This window comes from Lutjanus erythropterus, chromosome 10, assembly GCF_056507025.1.
Source record: "Lutjanus erythropterus isolate fLutEry1 chromosome 10, fLutEry1.hap2, whole genome shotgun sequence".
NCBI lineage: Eukaryota > Metazoa > Chordata > Actinopteri > Lutjaniformes > Lutjanidae > Lutjanus > Lutjanus erythropterus.
The window spans coordinates 15,081,852-15,107,618 of record NC_139326.1 but is presented as its reverse complement, the minus strand read 5'-3'; the positions used below and the strand labels follow the sequence as shown (position 1 = coordinate 15,107,618).

The window sequence follows — 25,767 nt, the reverse complement described above, 5'->3', positions numbered from 1 at the left end:
ATTTGAAAATTTCTGCTGATGTGAAATGATTCTGCTACTGTTCCACAGGCAGACAGAGAACCTGGCTGAGCATGTGCAGGGTAGGTTTCATCACTCTAGCTGGTTTCTAATAGGAGGAATTGAGTGTGTTTTATTTACCCCATGATACAATTGCACCCAGTCTCCAAAACACTACCACACAGGTAGGGGTGGGAATCTTTGGGCACCTGCCGATTCGATTACGATTACGATTCAGGGGCTACGATTCGATTATAAAACGATTATTGATGCATCTTTATGTATATTGATGCACTTTTTCACAAAAACATTTCTTTTTGTCTCACTGAATAAGCATTCGTCACTTGCAATTTTTAAAAACAGCGCATTTGTAATAAGAATTCATTTCGATTATATTTTATTAAACTATTGGAAATATGTGCAAACTGGAAAGTACCAACAGTAGCCACTAGTAGCCGCAGCAACAGCAGCCTGCCGTCTCCCCGACTCCTCCGTCGGGTGGAATCGAGTTACGGCTTCTCATGTTTGTTGTGTTGCCAAAGTATTTTATTTTAGCTCGACACAGCTTACATATAACGTGGCTCTTGTCCAGTTCGCTTCCGCCGTCGACGTTGTAGAAGCCGAAGTGTTTCCACACGGCTGCTTTTAAATTAGAAGGAGCTGTTCGGACCTCATGGCGAGGTGGCTGCCGGTCGGCCATGTTTGTTTTCCGCTGTGCGCGTGTCGCTCCAGGTGCGCGTCCCAAAGTGTCCCGGCGATGACGCGTACCGCGCTTCTTAGTTCCACATTATTTAGAAGCTTCTGTATCACTTTAATTAACAGATTTAAATAATCGAAATTTGGACGTTTGTGAATCGATTCAGATTCGTCCACGTCCGAATCGCGATGCATCTAAGAATCGGAAATTTCCCCCACCCCTACACACAGGACACCTGCACACGTGCATATGCCTACACTCACCTGCAGACTACACACACACTACTTCTGTAGATCATTGGAGAAAATGTTTTATTAAATGATCAGAAGTTTATAGATAGTTTAAAGAATTGCATGTTGGACCTGCTGTAGTGTAAGAATTAGACACTGGACAGATGACTGACCCTCAGATTAAGGATTTTTTTTTAAAATTTGTCTGATGGGGTAGTGTACAACGTTATCTCTCATGAGAAGGGGTGGGTAATTTTTATGACATTTTCACTGGTACCTGCAGACTTCAGCCAACATTGGTTTCAGTCCAGCTGAAAAGCATTGTATCAAATGTTTTCATGAAAGCATTTGTTCCAGAAATATATTCACCAAGTGGAACAATATTATGTGCATGCATTTTATATGTTTTTTGTAATATTGTAAATGTAATCTTTTTTAACTGTTCTTGGGACATACTTTTTACAGTGGGCATCGTGTTACCGATAGCCCGCCCATTGGAGCCGCGAAAGTGATCCGATTGGCTGTACGCCGTGACGTTTTACGCACGTTTTTGTAGTGGAGCGCGGCAAACACAGCCATCAACAGCGAAGAGTGGAAGAGCATAAAACTTTTAAGTATTAACCCGGTTTGGAGGTAAATTCACAGTTAAAGAGCACATGGCTTCTACAAGTAAAGCGCCGCCACAGACCAGAAATTTACCATGGTGAGTTAAAAGTCGTTATTTGTTACAGATAGCGTGAAAATAGTTAGTGCTAGCTAGCTAACCTGTCTACTATGGAATCAAGCTAGCAGCTAGCCGTGTTGTGGAGACTTACGTCCTCTGAGTTAGCTTTTCTGGCAAATACAGATAACATTAGACAGTCCTCTTAGTTTGAAAACGAGTATTAAATCTGAAGTCTTATCAGCTTCCCTTTATTTCCGTATACATAATAGCTAGGTAATACATGAAACCTCGCCACTTAAACCAACTGACTCATGAGAGATGCTGCAGCGTCTAAAGATTATAAAGATAACGTGTTTTATTGTGCAAAATAAAGATGCCGAATTGAAAAGTGACACCTCATAATGTGAAGTGTCCAAGGTTAGTCTACGTTTACGCCATACGTACCCAAACCTATAATTAAAATTTTTAAGTATAGACAAACTTCAGTCGAGTTCGTTCAGTTGTTTGCCCCAGTATACAGAAAATTATACCTTTTGGGGTTAACAAGTTGCAGATTTTGAGTTTACGTTTCTTGTGTGAAGTGGACTTGTGCTGTACTTAGAGTAGCTAACCCTCAAGCGAAATAATATTATTTAGCAATAGGAAGTATTTATTACTGATACCAATACTGATGAATGATGTTTTTCTGCTCCCTGTTCCAGGGTTGAAAAATACAGACCACAGAGACTTGATGATCTGATCTCACACAAAGATATTCTAAGCACCAGTAAGTATGTGGACTGCCAGAATAAACATGTATAATTCACATTTCTACGGCAGGGTTTATCTGTCTGAGCTGCTGTCTGTCAATGTTGTTGACTCTTGTCTTCGTTGTTAAACACAGGTGTGTTATCACTGCCACTAATAATTCAACGTTTTTCCCATGTTTTGAATTAGTAGTACTATTAAAAAGGACCTCATGATATTCCAACTGTAAATTTTATGTCCTTGTTTTTAATCTCTTCAGTCCAGAGGTTTATCAGTGAGGACAAGCTGCCCCATCTCTTGTTCTACGGCCCCCCTGGAACAGGCAAAACCTCCACCATCCTCGCCTGTGCCAGGCAGCTCTACAAGGACAGAGAGTTCAACTCGATGGTGTTGGAGGTACAATACAAGTGTTTAATTTATTGGAATGTGCCCCTTTTTGCACCTGACATGTTCAGTGGTTGAGGGACCTGACCTTGTGGCTGTTTGATTTGATATTTGAATAATTTTGTCTTGCAGCTAAATGCATCAGATGACAGAGGTATTGATGTTGTGCGAGGTCCCATTCTGAGTTTTGCGAGCACTAGGACCATCTTCAAGTAAGACTAAAAGTCTATTTACAACACTTGTCACCTATCTTATGTTCAGAAATGAATAAATGTAACAATACCATTACCTACTCATAGTATAATAATACCATGATACGATATGTAACACAGTATTAACAAACAAAGAAAATTGGCAGCTTGAAAATGAAATAATGTCATGAAATAATAAATCTGATATTTACAGCTTTTTTGTATAACATAAATTTTCCTGTTAAGTTGAAGTGGTTCTGCATTCTTCTTTTGATGTAAAATAAAAGTAGCAGCCATGACCAAAGCATGCGCAAAACATGGGAATGAATTGTTTCTGTTAATGAATGTTTGAATTACTGCAAAACAAAAACAGTGCAGCAATCTATAACATTGCTTTTATAAAATAAATAAAAATAATAAAATAATTAACCATGTAATACCACAGTATATATCATCACACTTTGGTACAGTATTTAGACATTTTTCATCACAGTGTTAAATATACAACCCATAACTCTGTGTGCACTTATTTAAACTGCTGCCTTTTTCCCATCTCTCTCAACCTCCAGGAAGGGCTTTAAGTTGGTGATACTGGATGAGGCCGATGCCATGACCCAGGATGCCCAGAATGCATTGCGGCGAGGTAAAGCCATCTGTTCGGCCGGGCGTTGCCCACTGTGAACCACACGGCTCACTGGGCAGCCAGACAATTTGGTTCCTGGTGAATTACAGGGTATCTGCCTGTACTGTACACCCTGGTATTAAACCAATATCTGATCTGATGTTTTGCTTTTAACTATCAATTTTCAAAATTTCAAAGTTTGGATATTGATATCAAGAATGCAAAATGACTTTTAAAGATTTCAGTGTCTCTACAGCAATTGAAAAAAGGTTTTAAAAATGACTTGTATCAGAGGAATCTTAGAAGATTGAGGCATATCAGAGCTGTAATATTTTACTTTTGGGTTACATTTCTTCACATTTTATAGTTACACTGACTTCTAATTTGTCCTTTCTTTTGCTCTCACCCTACTCTCTGTCTGTCTCAGTGATTGAGAAGTTTACAGAAAACACTCGATTTTGTCTGATCTGCAACTACCTGTCCAAGATCATTCCGGCTCTGCAGTCTCGCTGCACCAGGTTTCGCTTCGGCCCGCTGTCCCCGGACCAGATGATCCCTCGTTTGGAGCATGTAATCCAGCAGGAGGGGTGAGTGTGTGCAGTGTGAAGGGGAATGTTGTGATTTTGTAGGATGTTAAAACAATCTCAGGTAGACGGGATTTCAAGGTGCTGTGTGTGTTTTTTCAGTATCACATAGTGACATACCCACACATTAGGTAATGTGTATTACTCCCAGAAAACTTGTTTAAAACTGCTTTATAGAACAAAACAAAAAGGACAGGTTTCACCAAATATTAGTTTTCTTGCTGTGAAATCATATCTTTGTTATAATGGCAATCAATATGTTTAAAAGGAAAAGAAGTTTAAATTTGGATCAGCACCAGTAGTGTGAAATTGAAGGTATAAAAGTTGACTGTACAGTTTTTGTTTAAATAGATATATGTCACACAGTTTAGCTTTACATGAATCTGAATGTTGATTGACAGAGTGAATCTTTTTGTGGCAGCATCGACATAACTCCAGATGGAATGAAGGCCATTGTGACCTTATCATCAGGTGATATGAGAAGATCGCTCAACATACTGCAGGTATGACCAGAACTCCTCTTGATCATGTTGCATTTTAAAACAGCTGATACATCATCATCGTAGTCTCAAACTGTACTAAGTGTATTCCACCTGTATGATTTCAGAGCACCAGTATGGCGTACGGGAAGGTCACAGAGGACACGGTGTACACCTGCACAGGTCACCCTCTCCGCTCTGATATAGCCAACATCCTTGACTGGTCCCTCAACAAAGACTTCACCACAGCGTACAAACGTATCCTTCACCTCGCCTTGTTCTCCAGGATAATTCACTGAGGAGGCAGGAGGCACATTTTATGCTCCAGTTTGTGTTGTTGCAACTCCTTAACACCCTCTTCACAGAAATTCTTCAGCTCAAGACTTTGAAAGGTTTGGCCCTGCATGATATCCTCACTGAGGTTCATCTGCTCATACACAGAGGTAAGACCTCTGCAGATGTCAACACGTGTTTAAAAAAAATAATTCAACTGACAATTTCTCAACGGGAAAATTCTGTATTCTGTCTGTCTGCATTCTACTTGTAGGTTAAATCCCACAGCTCTATATACAATAATCCCTTACTTAGTAACTTATCATTTTGGAACTTCAAAGGCTTTCAGTAGTTTGACACAAGCTTGTGACCTTATTTTCTTGTTTACTCCTTTAAGTGGACTTCCCTCCAGCTATTCGGATTGGTCTGCTCATCAAGTTGGCTGATGCTGAGTAAGTGTGATCGCTCATTCCCTCCACTTAACAGAAAAGAAAAGCTCATATTACTTAAAAGTCAATGGATATAATATGTTAATATCATGAAGGCAACCAGATGTAGGGAAATGTTGCTTTTGGACTCATCATGCATTGTCTCCTCAGACACAGGCTTGCCGCAGGAACCGATGAGAAGATCCAGCTGAGCTCCATGGTTGCAGCTTTCCAGGCAGTGAGAGACCTTGTGGTCAGCGAGGCCTCATAGATACAGGAACCACAAAGAAACGGCAACAACGTTCTGTTTTGTGAATGCAACCCTCTGGTGGAGAGAAACTTTCACCAGTTTCTTGGTGACTACCATTACCTTTGTTTGTACCAAGATGAAAATGCAGCTAGATCCAGAATTTAGCCAATATTTTTGCAAGATTTCCTACTCTGCCATCCTGCTGCTTAAAGCCTTTGAACAGTTTGCTCAAAATCTAGCTGTGTTGTAGGTCCTTTCTGGGAAAGGACTTCAGTCATTTATTTCACTCCTGTGGTTGTGGTGTACAACAATACCACAAAGACCTGAGAACAGGTAGATTTCTGTTTCAACCCTTTCATAAGTCGCTGAACTCATTTGAGTTTGTTTATGTACTGAGAAATTAGATGCCCTCAAGTGTCCACTGCATGAAATCCCACCACGGCTCTGCAGAGTTGATGGACAGTCCAGACACAAATGCTCACAGCTTTCTGAGTCACTCATCTGCATACAAACTGAGCAAAGTGGACTGCAGTCAGTTGTACTAAAAAAGATCTCCCCTTTGGGCACTTCAAATGTTAACTTGGAAAACTGTTAATTAAGTTACCAGTTTGAAAATATACAGTGTGGTAAAAATAAGTCAAACAACATGTAATAATACTACAAACACCATAAACAACTGTAAGAATACACGTTGGACATGTACATCTTTTTGAATCTGTTTAATAAAACTATTTCCTATAAGTCCAGTTTTTGTTCTATTAACAATTAACATGTGCTGAGACAGTAGTAGTGCATGTGCTATTTTGTGATGATAAACACAGGAATTAGAAATACATATACATTTGATATTTACACAATAAATTAAGAGTATAAAACTGATATTCAAGTCAAGCATGTGAGTTTATGCATCATCTTATCTTACAGTAGTAGTGCAATAAATGAAATGCTTAGTGTAGGAATGTTGCATCTAAAGTAGATTAAAAGTGAGAGATGCTTCCTGTACTAAATCAAGCATCTCAATTAGCAAACAAAAAAGGCATTTCTTTTTATTATGAGATAGTGTATAACAATCACTCGCTGTAAATGTCAGTGGTTGCATTGTGTTAGCGTTCCAGTTCAACCTTCCCACTCCTCTTCGTCTGAGGAGCAGCAGGTCTTGAGGCGGTTGGGGATGTTTCTGTAGGTGAGGTACTCAAGGATCCTCTTGGGGAGGGGCAGCGGCTCCATCTGGTGTGTGGAGACCGAGTGGCGCAGGATGGATCGGCACAGGTGGCACAGGGTGGGCACTGTCCTGGGAGCCCTCCAGAACCTCACGTGGCCGTCTCTGGTTCTGTCACAGGAGTACATGGTTAGGGTTGTGTGGTGGCAGTTTCAGAATACTGAAAATCATTGGTGGAAACACTTAAAATAGGTTAAGGTGTATTAAAATGTCTGTTTGCATGCAAGATGCTGAATAATGGTTGCAGTTTGAGTCATAGAGCTGTTGAATTTTCTGATGAAGCACCACAGACAAAGCGTGTCCACAGTAAACAGAGCTGCTGTCAGTTGGCCTGCATAATAACTACTTTTGTTGGACAATGTACTGACCCAGAAATAAATGTAATAAACGACATTGTCATGTTAAGACCACTTTAGGCCACTGATGTAATGATAATATAATGGCACAGTATTGCAAACACACTCTTTCAAAGAGTGATGGACTTCACTTCAGCAGGGGCCGCTGTGAGTGAGAGTCCACAGTGAAACACTGACAGAATAGACAACAAGGACACAGAAGCAGTGCAACCAGAAATGGCAGCAAAATGCTTTTCAACATATTTTCTCCTTTTCATTCAGCTTTTAGGCACTGTGAAAAAAAACACTGAGGCATTCCACCCAAGTCGGAGGACAGTATGGAAAACCCTGCTGGTTAAAATGTTGGTGACGCTCTTATGTAAACAAACACAGATGCAAACACAACAGGCAACACTGAGGTCAGCAAAAACTGATATCATATATTGTATGACAAGTCCATTACAAGTCTGGCTCTAAAGGATGAAAGCAACTGAAAAACAAAGGAATATGAAACACTGTTACTCTACTGACTGTAGTTTCATATGTCAGAATGATGTATGTGTTTTGTGTGTTTCAGTTTGCAGATGTTTTCTCTGACCAGCTATCTAAAAGACAGACTTAATTATATGAAACTGACAAAGCAGCAAAATTCCTACATTTGTGTAGCTGGAACCAGCAAATGGTTGGCATTCTTCTTTGATAAATTAACAACTGAATAATAAATTTGATAAATACTCTAAATTGACAAATTTCTGTTGAGCAATTCATTAATTATTATAGCTCTGTAATTATGTTTTGGTTGACAAAGTGTTTGAAGCCAGGAGGAAAGTCAGTAGAGTTGTCATGATACCAGAATTTTAAACTTAAATACAGTACTAGTATTAAAAAACATAAGATAAGTCTGTACTGAACTCAGCCACCACCCTTCACAAGCTGCATATCTAAAGCTGCCTCTCAAGTCTACAAGCAATGAAGTAACACTTGATGGATTTTTACCCCGTGGCAACCACTCCTCCTCGTGGATGGTACTTGCAGCAGAGTCCGTTGGAGTCTCGGTCCGCTTTAGTCTGCATCACCATCCCTTTCTTTCCCGGCTCCCAGATCCGAAGAGCTCTACAAAAACACAACACATCTGTCTGAAATCAGTCCGTCCAGAGATGTTTATGTGATGACTAATTACATGACAAACTACTCACTTGTCATCAGTTACGATCGCCAAGTATAAACCGCTGGGACAGAATTGTATTGCTGAGATTTGGTTTTGCCCGTAATCCTCAAAGTAGTCGCTGTGAATAAAAGAAGCACAAATGAGCTTTTAGGACTGATAATGCCCTGTACCATAACATTCATGACTTGGATGTTAAAAAACAGGTTGGACAAGACACAGGACACCAGTACATACTTTCAGGTAGTGCCTCAGATGTGAACAGTGATAGTGACAGTGCAGGGCAAACCTTTCTAGTAAACACTTGCATCAAAAATCTAACTTCTTGGAGCAAAATATAGTTTTGCATGTGAAACTGTTTACCAATAGTACTCGAGATGCTGACAAGCTCTTCATATGTATCAGAAAATTGCAGTCCAAGATGCATTTGCCAGTTGTAGGGATACAAATGTGACTGAAAAGTGTAAACCTACACCAGAGTGGCCAGCTTCTCTGCGGTGTACGGGTCCCAGAGGTCGATCCACCAGCTGGAGCCACTAAAGGCTGCAGTGGCAAGCAGCGCGCCGTCAGGAGAGAAGTCACAGGAAGACAGGAGGTACAGGGTCTTATGGTTCCCTCCTGTCAGGTTCCTCATGAACGTGTAAGACCGCAGACTCCACAGACACACCATCTGATGAAGGTAAAATCATGAAGAGTTAATTTATGATACACCTTAAAGCTGGCGTAGGCAGTTTATTTTTGGCGTCATTGGCCAGAAGTTCCACAATAACCTTTTAGCATGATGTAATTCAAGATTTCTGCTCCTCCTATTGGCTCTGTTTTCATACTTAAGAAAATCTAGCCTGCGATGGGAGTCTTTGGCCAATGTATCTTTCTCCAGATTTTTGTAATACACCTTTAACTTCAAATAATTAATGTAGGTTTAGTGAAGGCTCAAAGATGTTCTTAGTGAGTGTCAACAGGGCAGGCTGGAACACGCAGCAAAGCGTTTAAAGAATGATCGTCATGTCAGAGACTGCTGTTACACAATGTTAAGCTGTATTCCTTTCTTTGTAAATGAAGACATGACAGGGGGACAGTTGACAGGATTGGAAAAGCTCCCCAGTGCTCTAAATGTCTGTAAACAACGAGAACAAATGGCTAAACTTTCTGCCTGGCTTTATGTCAACTAAACACAGGAGCAGATGAGGATAACCAGATCACTGCATGCAAACTAATTAACAGGCAAACTCTGCCCAGTAAAGAAACCTGTAAATGTTATGTACATACAATCTTCCAAAATTACTAAGAGGAAGACTTAAAAAGGAAAAGGGTCCTTGGAAACATGAACTTGATGCAGGTTTTTGTCCCTTCTTATCAGCCTTCATCACAAAGTTGCAAAACAGGAAAGAGAGGCCCATTCTCCTGAGCCAAGATCCTGAATATTTGCCCCTTATGCTCACAATTATGGTTACTGGTGGAAAATATTATTAAATTCAAAAATTTGACCCACAAAAATCCTGTACTGTAGCTGAAAATCCAGATTAAGAACCATCAAGGAGGAGGATGAAATGGAGCTTTGTTCCGTCAGAAAGATTTCAGACAGCTTGAATACTCTGGGCATTTAGCAGCATTGTAGTTTTAAATACACACAGATGAAAAGTCTATAAATACATACAAAACAACACATGCACAAACAAATCTATATGAAAAATACTGTCATTCAGGATCTGTGTCTGGCTTTGCCTCGAATGTGAAACAACATACTGTTAATTTAACTCACTCTGTCAAATCTGCCGACAGACGCGATCATGCTGCAGTCTGACGATACGCTGCAGCAGCTGATCCAGTCTTTATGGCCAGAAAGCACCTGCACCCTTTTACCTGCAACAAACAGAGAGGAAAAAAATCTAACTGAACTGAATGAGGCCGACTACAAAGGCATCACCGGATGCAACAAAGTGGTGGAGAATGTGAACATTTGTTTGCTTTAACCTCTAGCATTCGAACATAAGGTTTGGTTGCAAGGTGACAAAACACAAAGGCAAAGTGATAAATACACAGGAAGAAGCAGAAAGATGATTTATAAACTGAAATTGCAGACACTGAATGCTTCACACTATTTATCAGTGCATACCATGAGCCTTTAACAGCCTATGCAGCCACTGCTTTCAGCCAGTATCAATACAGTGTTAAAATGCAGCCTGCAGCTGTATCACAGTTAGTGTTTAATAGCTTTGATGTGTGAGCAGACAGTTCAATGTACAGACGGAGCGTTCAAGGATGCTCCGACATTTCACAATTCAGTCAGCGGCCAAAAGCCATGCATTTATGTAAGCAATATTGTCTGCAAACCAAAAACACAAGTACAAGTAATAACAAACATAACATAAAAAAGAGGTACACTTCATAAAAGATCGTTCTTGAAGACCCTAAAGCACAGACAGGCAGTTGACAGCTTTGGAGAAGCCAAGGTGGACCTTATCTTTAAGGACTGGTGTGTAGGGTTCTCAAGCATACTACTGAAAGGTCCACATCTGATTTTTATTAAAGGTCAAAGGTTGGTGACTGGTGATAACACAATTACATTTTATCAACTCATGTTAAGCAACATCCATTCAATTCAAGACAGTCAAGATAGCCACGATACATTAGAGCCCAGTAGGAGAAAAGGTGATTTAGAAACTGATAGTGAATTATCTGGTTTTAAGTTAATATGTGAACTAATCAGCAACAATTCAATGCTCTCTCCAGCTGTTAACATCGCTATGACAATCACGTTGGGAAATAAGCCACATTAAAACCTCATTCATCTGGGAGCTGATTCTTGTACCTTACTGGCATTAAATAGAACCATTGAGATTAATACAAAAACACATGATGTGCTTTGGGATATGGTCTAAAGTCTATATTAAACAACACTGCGTGTGTGCTAAGCAAATAAAACAGATGATATCTCATACTGTAATCGTTCTTTAGTAATGTCCGCCCTGAATGTAAACAACTGATATTTCCTTTAACTGTTTAACTATGAAAGAGTGTGTTTGGATTGCATTTTGATAAGTAAATATGAAATTCATATCAGTAAGGGCTGTTTGTGAGCGGTCAAAACGATGTTCTCACATGATGAGTATGAAAACTTCAAGACTTGACTGGCTGTCACAATGATTTAGCTGTTGAAGAAGTGAGTCTGCACTTTACAAAAGTGCTCATACCTTTGTGAGCCAGGTCCCAAATCCTCAACGTCTTGTCCCGAGAAGATGATATGAGCGTGAGCGTCCCGTTCTGAGGGAAGACCAGGTCCCTCACGATGCCTTCATGGCCATGGAGATCAAACACAGCATCACCTGAAAACACATGAAATGTGTTTTAAAAATCAGTTACAACAGACATACTTGAAAGCATCCCCACCAGTAGAAATCTCACCTGTTAACACATTCCAGATTTTGATCACTCCATTTTCCAAGCCTGTTGCCAGAAGCAAGCTGTTGTTCCCTTTTGGTGGCATTTTAGCTGGGTGCACGGCCACACCTGATTTTGGAGGTCTGGGTCCGAAAGCGAGACCCCAGACTGGATGACCACAACTGAAGCTCTTATCTCCTCGGTCAGTCTCTCCATTCTGACTGTCTCTGTGGGTGAGAGGAGAATTGAGTATGCAGAGACCATAAAAAACTCACATGTAGGATGTGTGAAGCTGGTGGTGATTACATGATGTTGCCTTTAAGTGCTGTTAGAAATGTCAAAATTAGAATTAAAACACACGTAAAACACCCAACAGTCAGGTCAGTACAGATGGGAGAGATTGAATTTTCTGCTTCTGATGCTTTAACTTTTTTTTTAAAGCTTGGGTAGGCAGTTTATTTTGGTCAGCACTGGGCAGAAATTCCATCATAATCTTTCAGCATATTGTAATTTAAGTGGTCTGTGAGAAAACTTGACTTCTGCTCCTGTTGGCAACGTTTTCAGGCTTAAATTAAAAAAATCTACCCCATGATGGGAGACTTTGACCAGTCACATTTCAGTAGGATAGTTGATTGTTGAGTTTCATTACCAAAACATCAGAATTTGATGAACTGGAAATGAGACTCAACATGTCAACTATCTTTCTCCTACCAGGGTTTTAGGCTGACAAAACAAGACATTCAAAGACAACACCTTGGACTGGTGAAAAACTGGGACAGACATTTTTCATTTTTGGCTTTTTTTTACCACAAGCATGTAATATTACAACGACATCATCATATACTAATTTGGTAGACATTGCACAGCCCTAATGGTTATCTTTTCATTGTTAAGTTTTAGTTGTAAGTGGTCTTTGAATAATCACATCAAGCATAAAGTAACCAATTATCCCAATGCAGCTTGATTTCTCACATTGACAAACAGCCACCACGTTACTCCGACTCTTTTATCTGAGGCAGGAATGTACGAGGCACACCTAAACGCATCATGTCCGGATTAAATGAACAGGTAACCTACTCTGAGTCGAGAGGCCAGGCGACCACCCACACGATCCCGTGTCCCATCGACCAGGCGAACCAGGCTCCGTCCGGGGAGAAGTCCACACTCCAGGTCTCACATCCCGCTCGGCCCTCCAAGGACGGAGGACGCCTGGTCTTCAGCTCCAGGATGAGAGCTGGGTCGGACGCTGGAGGGGGACGGACGGACAACATAAATTCAACGGTTGACAGATTTACCCTTCACCGACACCGAGAGCGGGTCGTTTCCCCCATTTTTAATCCACCTTCCTGCTCGCTCGTGCGTTCTCTCTGGACGTTTCTCGGGAGACCGCTACCTGGTTACGGAGCGTTGCGATGACAACGAGCTCTATTATTACTATTCATTAATATGTTACTTACACGATGGCTGTAGCTCCGCGTTGTTTTCCGAGGAGCACATCGTTTCCTTCCTTCACATTCTTCGCTTTATCGCTGGTTTCCTGAACGCGTCCTGTCCGTGTGAGGAGACAACAGCACTCTCATGTCCACACAGAGCTGGACTCCTCTGTAGATACTCCTCTGAAACTACCGTTTGCGAAAAATGTGCGAGAAACAAAATGTTCAGCTGATTTCCTGTTGTCTGACTCACTGTGTACCATTGGCTGCAATGTTTCTCAACGTCGTCACGTTTTTCTTTTATTACGTAACCGGACTAAGCCACGCCACACCTCCCTCATGGAATTATAATACATGGTAGCTATCCCTTTTTTTCCACTGTTAATAAACATTCATCACATGTGATTAACCCAGTTATGTCATCATTAAAATATGAGGTCCGCTCAGAGAGTTTAAATTAAGAATACACTTATTCCCAACAGGAAAATAAATACCAAAATGTGAGGAAAATGTTACACAAACCTACAGAGAAAAGTGTGTTAAATTATTCCTAAAACATGTAAAACACCAATTTACCTATATATTTACAGTTTAAAATACACGGTGTGCTTTAACATGTACATCATAGGTAAATCCCTGCATATACTGTAATGTTATATAACCACCAACTTCTCGAAAGTATACTTTACCCATTAAATATTTATTTGTTTACTATTTGTATTTGTTAATAAACTGAACACTTAACTCACATGTCTCTCATGTTGGCCATTGTTGCTTTGGATTAATGTTAACCTATCTTTGTCCTTTTTTTAAGCTGTATGTCTGATGCTGATTCTGAAAACAACTTTATATTACTATATATTTACCACAACAATATTTAACTTGATTTGACACCTCAAATTTGAAAACAACAACAACAACAACAACAAAATGGTGTAATCATGGACTAACAGCCACACCAAACTGATAACAGACTGTGTTAATACCATTTTCCATTTCCAGCAGGTTATGTTACTGTCATGGTCTTTCCATGGGCCTCTACTATAAACCCTTGTTCTGTTGCACCTTGCACTTACATCTTGACCTATCTTGTGTTCTATTTTTATGTTTATTTCTTTAAAAATATTCTGTACATTCTGTACTAAAAATGTTACATTTTAGTACAGAATGCTGTATGCTCATCTGTATTATGAAAGCATTTTGAATTGCCTTCTATTTTTTATAAATCTATAATTTATATGTTGTAAAGTCTTTATTTTTGAGTTCACTGAAACATTCTGTAAAATTATGGGTCTGCAACTAATTGTTATTTTTATTATCGATGAATCTGTTGATTTTCTCAATGAATCATTTGGTCTATAAAATGTCCTTGTCCCTAACAAGACATGAAAATTTACTTGAATGATTATTAAATTATAATAGTTGCTGAATTCCTTTCTGCAGATCAAGTAATTGATTTGTCTAATCATTTTACCTCTATAAAATTAAAAACAAAAAGCTGGATTTAAGTCATTTTAAGAAGGCAAGAAAACTGATTTTTGCTTGTTTTAACCCTCCATTGCATCATGAAGCGACTGAAAAACTGCCTCCACCACATTTTTAAAATGGTTCCAGCCTAGAGCTGCGTTCTAGCCTGTGATAGTCATAGTTCATCAGTTAATGCTATGTGTACAATACAGGGTGGAGATGCACGTTTGTCAGTGAATGGGGGAGTAAGTTATGGATGACCGAAGCCATTGTTTCACCACCAGAAAGAAGCCAATGATCACATTTTGCTCAAACAGCTTAATTTACTCCATATATCTCAATATTAGAACAACATATTCAAAACTCTGTACAAACAAATTAATCATAGAAATAAGCTTACAAAACCTGTTTAAAAAAATAACAAATTAAAACAGATTTTTTTTTTTTTTTTACATGAGTCTTCCACCGATTTTGTTCACATTCTCATTGGGAGTAAATGTAGCTAAAATTAAAACACTTTTCTAAAAACACCCGACACCTAAAATGTTACAAGATCCGCTGGCTCTTCTGTCTGTACAGTGTCCTCCTGCGGCTGCGGGCTCGTGTCAGCAGGTTCTACATCCTCATGATCACCTAAAACAGAGAGGGACATTTTTACTGTACACTTCAAGACATTTCTACACTTCATTTACACGCCATAAAATCAAGCCAGAATGAGGTCATACTCGATGGGATTCGATGTATCTGGACAAGCGTTGTGTGGCGTCCGTTAGTTAACGGAGGCAGCTGGGGAACGGCATCTTGAAAGATCTGCTCGTCGTCTGACTCCACCAGACTCAGCACATCCCCTCTGTCCTCCTCCACTTGCCTAAAGAGAAGAGATATTATCATGACGTTAGAGAAGTTGTTTTGTGTGTTTTGCGTTCTTTTTTTTTTTCACCACTGAACTATGGAGTAATATTTCAGAGTGGGTTCCTGTTTTGTCAGCATCTGGTGCACAACGACACTGATGCAAATTATATACAATCACACTGTTAGACTGATCGAGAGTTGTCGGCGACACCATGCCAAGAAAAGTAGCAAAGTCGCCAATAAAAGCGTTGAAGAAGAATTGTGCTAGCTAGCAAGTATGGATGTAGACAGTCTCAAGGATACACACAATACTACTTACTAGTGAGAAACAATGAATGTAAACAACATAATGTTTGTTTACAGATAAAAGCCTCTGCAGGGTAAGCTACACAGTTTCCTTGCAAAATACATGCAAAATAACTGTTGTTGCCACATTTATTCACAAATACAAAACAACAACAACAGCTGAACAAATTATGATACTACTCTCATGTCTGTATGTTTTTTGAAGAGATTAATCAACAAACAAATATACATAGACAGCCATAACATTTTAATTAGTGACCTTTAAATGTATGTTTAGCTTTCCCTCTGTTTCCAGTCTTTATGCTAAGCTAAGCTACCCACTGCTGTCTGTAGCTTCATGTTTGCTGTACTGACATGAGAGTGGTACTTGATCATCTAATGCACAAAAAGTGACTAATATCTAAGAATGTTGAACTAATCCTTTAACACCACATGCCCTGCAGCTGCTCTTCATTCTGGTCTCTTGAGGACACAACAAATACAGAAATTGGTGTGAGAGAAGCTCATAGTACTAATACTGTAAGAGGACATAAGACCGTCTGCTGTGTGTTTGTCCAGGTGTTTGCAGGAATAAGAATAATGTACCAACTGAAATAAATATGTAATAAATTAATGCACAAGACAAGATTAAAATTAAATCCAGATCGCAGTATGTAACAGCTGTTTTTAATCTCTTTCAGCAAATGGATCGAGTCACTAAAATAAGCATGTAGTATTAGATAAATGAAAGTGAGATACTCACCCAAAGCCACCACCTGAAACAAAAATATAGACAGAAATTGAGTGTTAGAATTAGTGTTTTTTATGATTTATACTTTTATATCTTTCAGTAGCTTGCTGGTTGTTCAACCTCATTTATATTTGAAAATGTAGTTGAAGTGATTCCTGTCATTAAATTACTCTTTGCCATTTTTTTTGTGTAGTTAATAACTGAAATTACAAAACATTTAGGCTATAAAAGGAAAGGTATTTTTAAAATTATTGTTACTACTGCATCTCTATTGTAATTGATCTACCATTGAACTGTGACCAGCTCCACCCCTGTGAAGGTGACATGCCCAGGCAAACACCACCACACACCCAGCCTTTGTGTGGTGCAAAATATATTATATGTCAATTAGTCAAATTAATTATTGTTGTTTATTAAAAAAAACATTCAGAGAAGTTATTGCATGCTATTTTAGACATTACCTGGCTAGTGTGGTACAACAGCCCCACTCTAAGCTAAGGACTCTAAACTGTCAAAGCTGACATTCCTTGCACTTTTCCATGAACACTGGAGTATTTTATTTTAGATTTTATTTATATATGATGTATGAAAATGTGGTCAATTTTTGTAGTAAACTCAGTTGAGTGGCGTTTTTTGTTCTTATGTGACTTTTTGTGTTATGTTTTGTGATAATTTCACAGGTATATTGTCAACTGTCAATTTGATCTTCTTCTTTTTTATATAAAGGTTGAAATACTTTTTCTGAGTGGCTTTAGTTGACCAAACTTAACTTCTCCAAAGTATAGCTTTGCTGTAGTTCAATTTCTTCCAATGGGAAGTAATTGGTAGCTTGCCAAGCTTTGGTTTCAAAGTAGCTTCCCCAAAACTGCTTTTGTGAGTGTCAGTAATCAAATACGACATAAGATGCACAATGACATTTTAATGTGTGCACTCAGTACTTTGTTGCATGCATTTGTGACTTCTACGCTTATGTTGCAAAGAGGAACAAGTGTTACCCAGACAAATCCGGTGTCGGCTGGAGTAAACAGTTTTAGCAATGATTACTGCTGATCCCACGATGAGTGCAGCGATAAAGACCCCAATGATCGCTCCTGTGTACGGAGAGGAGGCTGTCGAGACAAAACAAGACAACGGGAGTGGATTAGGAAGCAGAAAAGGGAGGAGCAGCAGGTTTATCAGCATTCCAGACTTGGAGTCAACACCTGCAGTGACTGGCTCATTGTCTCCAGTTCATTCATATGTAGAAGAAACAGTACAGTATGTTCTACTCACTCATCAGTCCCTCTGACGTTAAAGTTTACATTTTTTAAATTGTTAATCTCACTTCCTCTTGAGCTATTTCTTCCTGTGCATGTGCCTTTACCGCAGCCCACCCCCATCCTTTTTATCCCAAACTTACTCCTCACGGTGAGGTAGACTTCCAACTCGCGGACAGCGACGGGGTTCTCGCTGCGGCAGAAGTAGACGCCTTCGTCATCCTTGCTGATGTTGTGTATAGTCAGCTTTAGGACGGGGCCTTCCTCAGAGAGGACGTACTTCGATCCGGGTACAATGTCTTCCTGCTGGAGCCCTTTTCTCCAGGTGGTGTTTGCAGGAGGTTTGGACGTGGCCTCAGTACAGGTCAGAGTTACGCTGGTCGCCTCCTGAGCTGTGGCCAGCGGATCACCCTCAGGATACGGAGGCTCTGGGAGAAAAGGGACAAACATTGAACCGTTTTTCCATGATTAAACATGATTTGTTCAAGCAGTCTCAGTGTTACAACTAACGATTGTTTTCATTATTGATTATTCTGATGAATATTTTCTCACTTAATCATGGGAGATGATGGGAGGAAAAAAGCAATCTGAAGGTGACTTCTGTGGCTGACTTTTCTTTTTCATGTAGTGTTTTTATCATTTTGACACATTCAAATTACTTGTTTTGTCTGACCAACAGTCCAAAACCCAGAAGTATTCAGTTTACTAAGATTTAAAACTGAGAAAAACAGTAAATCCTCCATTTGAGAAAATATAATCTGTGACACGTTTGCTTGAAAAATTAAGCGATTGATTATCAAAGTAGTTGCAGACTAATCTCAAATGTTTGACCAAAGACTGAACATCTCAGTTCTAAAACTTGGACTTTTCATGTTACAAGACCTAAGATCTACTCAGCATCTACTTGAGAGAGCAGAACATGGAAAAGCTTCCGGGAATTGTGCATTGACTGAATCATTACTGCAGTACACTAATAAATAGGAAGTAAATCTGGTGTACAGGGTAATTACATAAGAAAATGAAGTGAGCATTGTGCTGGACAGGCACCTGGATCTTATTTGACACTGACACAACTTGATTTCAAAGCTTTACAAACACCAAAGAATGCTGATAAGCAAATGCAAACTTATAAACTGTCCCACAACTTTGCGTCATCTCATTGTTTGCACTAATCCTGTCCAATGATGATAACCTTTACTCTACTGAGTGACTAACAAACTGTCCACGTGCTTCATGCAACACTGCATCCTCCTCTGTGTTTGTATTAGCAGCAGTACTTGAAATCTAAGGTAATTATCAAAATGTTAATCATGAGAATTTAATAAGGATCTTATAAACACCTTAATCTTAATGATGCAACAATGTACTTTACACAGTAAGCAGAGCACTACGATAAAGACGTGGAGAATATGACACAGATGTTCTGTTGGTTTAACATATGAACATCATGATTTAGTCATGACGAAAGGGTTTTATTTGGCCACAGAAGATGCTGGTAACAGTTTTACAAGAACTATTTCTTTAGAATAAACTAATGGTGTCTGCCCATGCAGAGTGGTTGTAACATTGAGATTAGCATGGATTTATCCGTTGAAGCTCTGAGATATTTGTCTCTGCGATTTTCTGCCTCCATTCCAGTGCTCTGGATTTGAATGCTGTGAACAGTTTTCATTGGAACTAATTTCCACCTTATAAATAGTACAGTGAAAACTGTCCACAGTGGACTCAATGGATTATCCAGAGTAACATGGACTCTTTAGTGGAGAGATGTTTCTTTAGATCATTTTAAGTGTTAGTTTTTCAGGGCTATGAATGCTTAGAAACAAAATCCCATTGACCTCGACTGCACTGGGGTGGAGGCAGATATCTTACAGGTGAGGCAGATAAACCCATTAACTCCTATGTTAGGAATTATCTGCATGACTAGACAGGACAAGGGCTGCAACAATTTATCAAATATCACAATAAAAAATGTCTCAATTGCAACTGCAATACTACATGGTTAATTATGTTGTATTGCTAATGACTAGATACCATACTAGAGTGTCCCTCTTTGTCTGGATAATTCACAAAACTCACTGTGGACAGTTTTTAAATGGACTGTTTCTTTGTTTCTAGAGAGAGGTGCAACTTTAAATTATTTTTTTCAATAATGTCAGCGCCAAAATCCTTAAAGTGCACTGGTGTGAAGGCAGAAACATTAGAGACAGACATCTCAACACCAGAACAAATAAAACAAAAACTTTAAGGAAATGTGTAATATTTCTGGTATTTGGTTGAACTGACTCTTTAAATTAAAGGAGCAATATGTAGCAATTGCACATCCAAAAATAAGTACTGTTGTCCAAATCGCGAGTTAGAGCCATAAAGCAGAACGGGAACACTGCAGGAGCGCAACATATATAAACATCTACGCCCTCTAGAAGATTATTCATAATTTTTTTATGACTCAGAAATGGATACCAACTCATTCAGCATTAATCTGAAAGTGAAATAGGCAAAGAAAAACAGTTATTCCTGCCCAGAATAGGAATTTCAACGGAGGACACCGCGGCTGCAGTGAGAAGAAAGTATTTAAACTTAGCATGTTTCCTTGATCTCTGATAAGATATCATGGTCGTTTTATGGTAAATAACAGTAAACATACTGCTAATTTCTCCTTTAAAGTCAGGTCTACACGCTAAAAATACTGAGTATAAGTAAATATTGTCAACAATGGCTGCACACTGAAGAGTCTCAGTGGCTTCTACAGTGGAAAGCACATGAAAGATTCATTAGTGTCACATCTCAGGATTGTTAAGAGCCTCATTTCACCACAACATGCTTACTGAGGGTAAACGAACACGACCTCTCCTTTCCCAGAGGGACCACCAGGTGTTGGGCCATGCACCTCAGCGTCTGTCCATCGGACAGCACGGAGCGATTCAGCGTCACTGATAGGTGGTCGGTCATCTCCGTTGCATAGACATGTCCTTGCCAGTGAGCTCCTTGGTCACCCTGGTCTTCCCCCCAGCGTAGTGTCGGAGTGGGATAAGCTCCGAACCAGGTGCAGTTAAACTGGAAGTGGGAGGGGTCTTGTGCCGGTGCCCACGTACACTCAGGGTGTCTGTCTGGGACATCTAGTGAGGACAAAACACATCAGTAAGGAAGCTGAGAAAAACTACAGAAAGCATCTGATTTATTTACGGCCTCTTCTCTATAGTGCAGAGAAGGAGCACCAGACAACTGATTAACCACTAACAGTTTTTAGAATATATATATTTTTTACCTTATATCATAAACATCAAATTTACTATTACAGCTCATTACGCTGGGAATTTGATGTCCTTTTGCATTAAAACAAGGATGAACAACAACAACAAAAAAAAGCATCATGAATGGTGTATTTTTCCTGAAATCAACAATCCTATTTCAGCCAGTATTTTTCACCCTTGTCTTTTAATGGTCCAAGTGTATCATCAGCTTTTCCATGGATCTTCGACACAGTAGTAACAGTGTTTAAGGTACACAGTAAATGTGTTTGGGTTTTTTTTTATGGGTTTTTTTGTTTACTTGAAGCCATAAAAATCTTCACGGGGTACACATCAATTTTACACAAACTTTGAAGACTTTCTACAAAATACAAAGAAAGTAATTAAACATCAATACTCAAATTCATACTTTTACCTGACATTAAACATCCCACCATCTCCAAAAAAAGGCTGAAAACACTAGATATGTGGGCAAAGTCCATTAGTGCTGATCCACAGGTAACTTACATTTCTGCTTAGGAGTTATAAAAAACCCAAACCAGATTTTTCCACCCAAAAATATTTACCCGTCAGTGATAAAGGTGCACTGATTAGTTTCCTGGAGTTGTAGCCATACCTCCTCATGTATTTTTGTCTCTTTCCTCCAACATTCTTGTGTAATTTATGGAGTTTTTACCAATTGAGGTCATAAACTTGCTCTATACCTTTCTTAAAGAAAACTTATATTTAGTCAACATCTTCTTTAGTCCTCTGATCTTTGCATTTTTTCCTTCATTAAATTCTGCTGACTTTTTTTGTCCACATACTTTGCTTCCTCTTTTGACTCTTAACATACAGTATACTGTATGCATTAAATGTGTTTGCACTGACCACATATACACATAAGTTCCTTAATTGTGCAGTTCTTCACCTCTGCATCTCAACATATGCCAGTTACAAGCTGTTTACAGTTTATTTTGAGGGTTCCTAATCCCCAAATATGTTTTCTGGAAAGAACTATGTGATTTGATACTAATTATAAGAAAGCAAGGAGATTCTTAGATAGTTGTTTTGAGTTTAATTAGTTGTCTTGAGTTTATTATAAGTTATTGATTTCCAGAGCCATTTCCTCAAAAAGTCAAGCAGAGTAAATATTGATTTATTAATCCTTTATTATTGGAAACTTTACTTTCCAAATGCAAGATTTTCATTTACATAACAGTCCTTTCTCCTATCTATGAAATGTGTAACCATAACACTGTGTGTGTGTGACTCCATTTTTTAAAATTCTTTCATAAACTGGTTGATACATAAAAGTGGAAATCAGGAGGAGTCATTCAACGTATCGTTATCTTGACTGCAAAATGGTCACAACCTCCTTAACCTGCAGATAAAATTTGTTATTTTCATAAAAGAGGCCACACAGATGAAATCCTAGAATTTACTACTATTATTATGATTATTATAAAATCAAGACTGACTCCTTCCAGCTCCACCTCTTAAGTGAAGCCCAACAAATGAAAATAACCATAAAAATTATGCTTTTCCACATCAGAGATTTAGTTGGAGCAGTGTATTCTGGGTATTCTGCCCACGATACTTACAGTATACGAGCAGCTGTGTGCTCTTATTGACTGCCTGGTCAGAGACAGGGTTGTGGGCCCTGCAGCTGTAAACTCCCTGAGCGCTCGGCTGGATGTCCTCGATCCTGAAGTCCAGACAGGATCCAGAGGCTGAAACCAACGAGTCGTTGCTGGACGAGGCTCCTCTGAAGGCCCAGGTGAGGTGCTGGGACGGGTAGGAGGAGCCGGAGCAGTTAAAGGAGACTGTTGATCCCCGATGGGCGATGAGCGTCCCGTTGGACAGGGCGGTTGCTGGACCGATGGATATTAAGACATTCTCTGGACCACCTGAAAGGAATACAAGCAGCACTTTACAACAATGCATATTCTCATCACTCATTATTCTCAAGTGTACATTTATAATGATTTCATTGACTACCTTATTACTTAAAAACCTTATTATTGCATTATAAGTATGTAAGTAAGTTAGCTCTAAACTTAATTTAATTAATTTAATTTAAAAATAACTGATATATTAATGATGGACAGTTGCATCCTTCTTTTGGGCAGCTTTATTAACAGCAAATCTAATCTAAAATGGTTACTAACTAGAATTAATAGATATTATGTTATAATGCATAGAATAATTGAATGACATATCTTCAGACATAGTGTACCCAACTCTCCCTTAAATACTAGTCACTAGTTAGATTGAGTTTTTTCTTTTCTTGCCACTTTCTACTTACACTTTACAATGTTTAAGAGTAAAACATTGTGTTTTTTCTTCACTTTGTTTATCTGGAAGCTTTAGATTTAGATCAATTATTTTACAAATTAAGACATTTGCAGGGTTTCTGCAGGTTTGAACAATTGTGCAATTTCATAAAAGTAATATAAACTTCATACTCCAGTCAATTTGAAAGATCTGTCAAAATCATATTTAAGAAATTTTAAGATATTTTGAAGCCTGAAATTCCAACTATTTCATTTTAGACTGTTTAAGGTTCTGTGGAAACCTGGATTCAGAACTTATAAAATATGTTTTTTATTACAAATTAAACCAACAGTTAGGGCTGGGTCACGATCATTGACCACTGAGTCCTCTACCACCATAACATCCTGATTTAAAAGACAGATTTGCACAGAGTTGTTGCCTAAGTTTTGTTTTTAACACGGCAAAAATAAAATAAAAAGAAGCTACTGCTGCTGTTCATTGCTCTACGTCTCCATGTCCTATTTATTATTTTATTGTTAAACTCTTTTAGACACACCAATGATATCATCATCCATCACAACGTTACACTGTAGACATCAGTCATATGCCGATTCGGTAGACATCGCACAACTCTACAAACAACAATCTATTTACAATTTCACCTAAAACAATCAGTCAATTCATCATTTGACAGAAAACAAATTGGCAACTATTCAAAAAAAAATTTTACAAATCAATCAATTGATTAGTGGAGAAAATATAATTTTATACACCCAGAGTTTACTTTTACTTAGGAAACATTTTCAGTGTAGTACTTTCACTTATAATAAGGTATTTTTACATTGTGGTATTAGTACTTTTACTTAAAGGAACAGTTCACCCCAAAATGAAAAATACATATTTTCCCCCTGGCTCTTATAAAGGGACTAAGGGGCACTTGGCTCAAAACACCAAAAAAATACATTAGAAAAATTCAAAACTAGCATCTCTTTCTAGAAATCATGACCCAGTTACTCAAGATAATCCACCAACCTTGTTGTGAGCAATTTCATGTAGGAACTACTTTATTATAACAGTAGAATATACCAAAATTACTTTATTTTCTACTAGAAAGAAAGTAGTTCCTACATGAAACAAAAACTTGATTTTTTCAAATGCATTTTTTTTTTTTGGGTGCCGTTTAGTCCCAGTATATTGGAGAGAGAGCACACATCTCTTTAGAAGATTCAAAACTCTGCAACTTACAAACTCCCGGAGAACCCAATATGTATAAATAGCATAATGGTCCAGGTGAAAAGCATGTATTTGTGAATTTGGGGTGAACTGTCCCTTTAAGTAAGGGGTCTGGACGCTTGTTCCACCACTGCCTGTAAGGCCCCTCTCTAATGTTTAAGAACCAGTTTGCGCTCTTCCTGTAAATGCTATGACTCCTACATGCTGGACTCATAACTGGACACATGGTCGTTCACTTACTGGTGACTCGCAGCAGGACACCTGTCTGGAAGCTGGTGTTTCCCGGTAGCGTGGAGTTGCACAGGTAGCTGCCCTCATCTCCAGGTACCACCAACTTGATGTCCAGACTCCCATCAGGCAGCACAGTGAGGCGGTGCTCGGCGGGTAAAGGGCTCGGTGTGGCGACACCACTTCTAATTATTTCTTGCCCATTTTTCATCCACGTCGTGACAGTCGGTGTCACGATGCCGGCGGTGTAACACGGAAGTCGAGCGATGTCTCCCGGCGCGGCTGTCACCGTCGTTTCGGTGGAGACATTAGCCGAAACTGCGGCTGAGACACAAGGAGGAGACACAAGAAAACACCGTGAGGACAGGAGGGTTTTATGCACACTCACCTGTCTTCACCTGTTCAGGTCACCGTGCGTCAAAATAAACTCACCTGTCGCAGAGAAACACAGGTGTAGAAGCGCTACAGTTGTAACTATCTTCATGATAACTCTCCACCTGGCTACATCGCCCTCGAGAGAAGTGAACAAAAGGCTTCCAGTCCAAACCAGTCTGACTAGTCCACCTGTGCGACTCTCAGCAGTAACACTGTGGACACCAGTGCTCCCATTATACACCACAGAAGACAGACTACAGGCTTAGCGGACGGGACCAGTCTGAAATGATAAGGTGACTTCTGTCTGTCTTCAGCTTTGTTTACTAGAGCTGCTGCATGCTGATCCGGAAACTTTGACACGAATAAACCACACCCTGACTTCACCTTCTTAAAGATACAGTAACACCAGCAAGATAAGGTACCACTTTATAACAAGACTACATTTGTAAATGGTATAATCGGGTTATTGTTTAGCTTGTTATAGCTTAATAAATCTTACTGGGCAAATTTAGTCTTCTCCATCACCAGCATTTATACCTGGCAGTTTCATCTGAGATTTATATATAAGTTACTAGCATTAAACCACCATCAGCATATCTTAATAGACAAAAATTTTTCATATCGAATTAGCAGATACATATGCTAAGGCTTTGGCAAAATTGTCAACATGGGTGTTTTACACTTTACAATAAGGGTCCCATTTGTTAGTTATAAATGTTATTAACTTGTTAGTA

The 25,767-nt window shown here is 39.1% G+C and overlaps 3 protein-coding genes across 3 annotated transcripts; 1 reads left to right on the top strand and 2 right to left on the bottom strand.

Moving 5' to 3' along the window:
- The first annotated feature begins 1,460 nt into the window (after nt 1-1,460).
- rfc5 (replication factor C (activator 1) 5) lies at nt 1,461-6,287 on the top strand. The gene is made up of 11 exons (XM_084728367.1): nt 1,461-1,627; nt 2,290-2,354; nt 2,595-2,731; nt 2,852-2,931; nt 3,480-3,553; nt 3,960-4,119; nt 4,538-4,619; nt 4,724-4,853; nt 4,961-5,038; nt 5,266-5,320; nt 5,468-6,287. The coding sequence occupies exons 1-11, from the start codon at nt 1,581-1,583 to the stop codon at nt 5,565-5,567; spliced, it is 1,008 nt and encodes a 335-aa protein (XP_084584493.1). The 5' UTR covers nt 1,461-1,580; the 3' UTR covers nt 5,568-6,287.
- On the bottom strand, nt 6,251-13,424 carry wsb2 (WD repeat and SOCS box containing 2). The gene is made up of 9 exons (XM_084728366.1): nt 13,104-13,424; nt 12,724-12,892; nt 11,671-11,873; nt 11,460-11,591; nt 10,028-10,128; nt 8,739-8,935; nt 8,297-8,386; nt 8,097-8,213; nt 6,251-6,876 (listed from the first exon to the last, which is right to left on the bottom strand). Exons 1-9 carry the CDS (start codon nt 13,141-13,143, stop codon nt 6,663-6,665), a joined length of 1,263 nt encoding a protein of 420 aa, XP_084584492.1. The 5' UTR covers nt 13,144-13,424; the 3' UTR covers nt 6,251-6,662.
- Nucleotides 13,425-14,844: 1,420 nt separating this feature from the next.
- Nucleotides 14,845-25,229, bottom strand: vsig10 (V-set and immunoglobulin domain containing 10). The gene is made up of 9 exons (XM_084728365.1): nt 25,091-25,229; nt 24,671-24,982; nt 22,525-22,830; nt 20,519-20,809; nt 17,834-18,118; nt 17,430-17,543; nt 16,447-16,459; nt 15,272-15,414; nt 14,845-15,179 (listed from the first exon to the last, which is right to left on the bottom strand). The coding sequence occupies exons 1-9, from the start codon at nt 25,140-25,142 to the stop codon at nt 15,085-15,087; spliced, it is 1,611 nt and encodes a 536-aa protein (XP_084584491.1). The 5' UTR covers nt 25,143-25,229; the 3' UTR covers nt 14,845-15,084.
- Between the last annotated feature and the right edge of the window lie 538 nt (nt 25,230-25,767).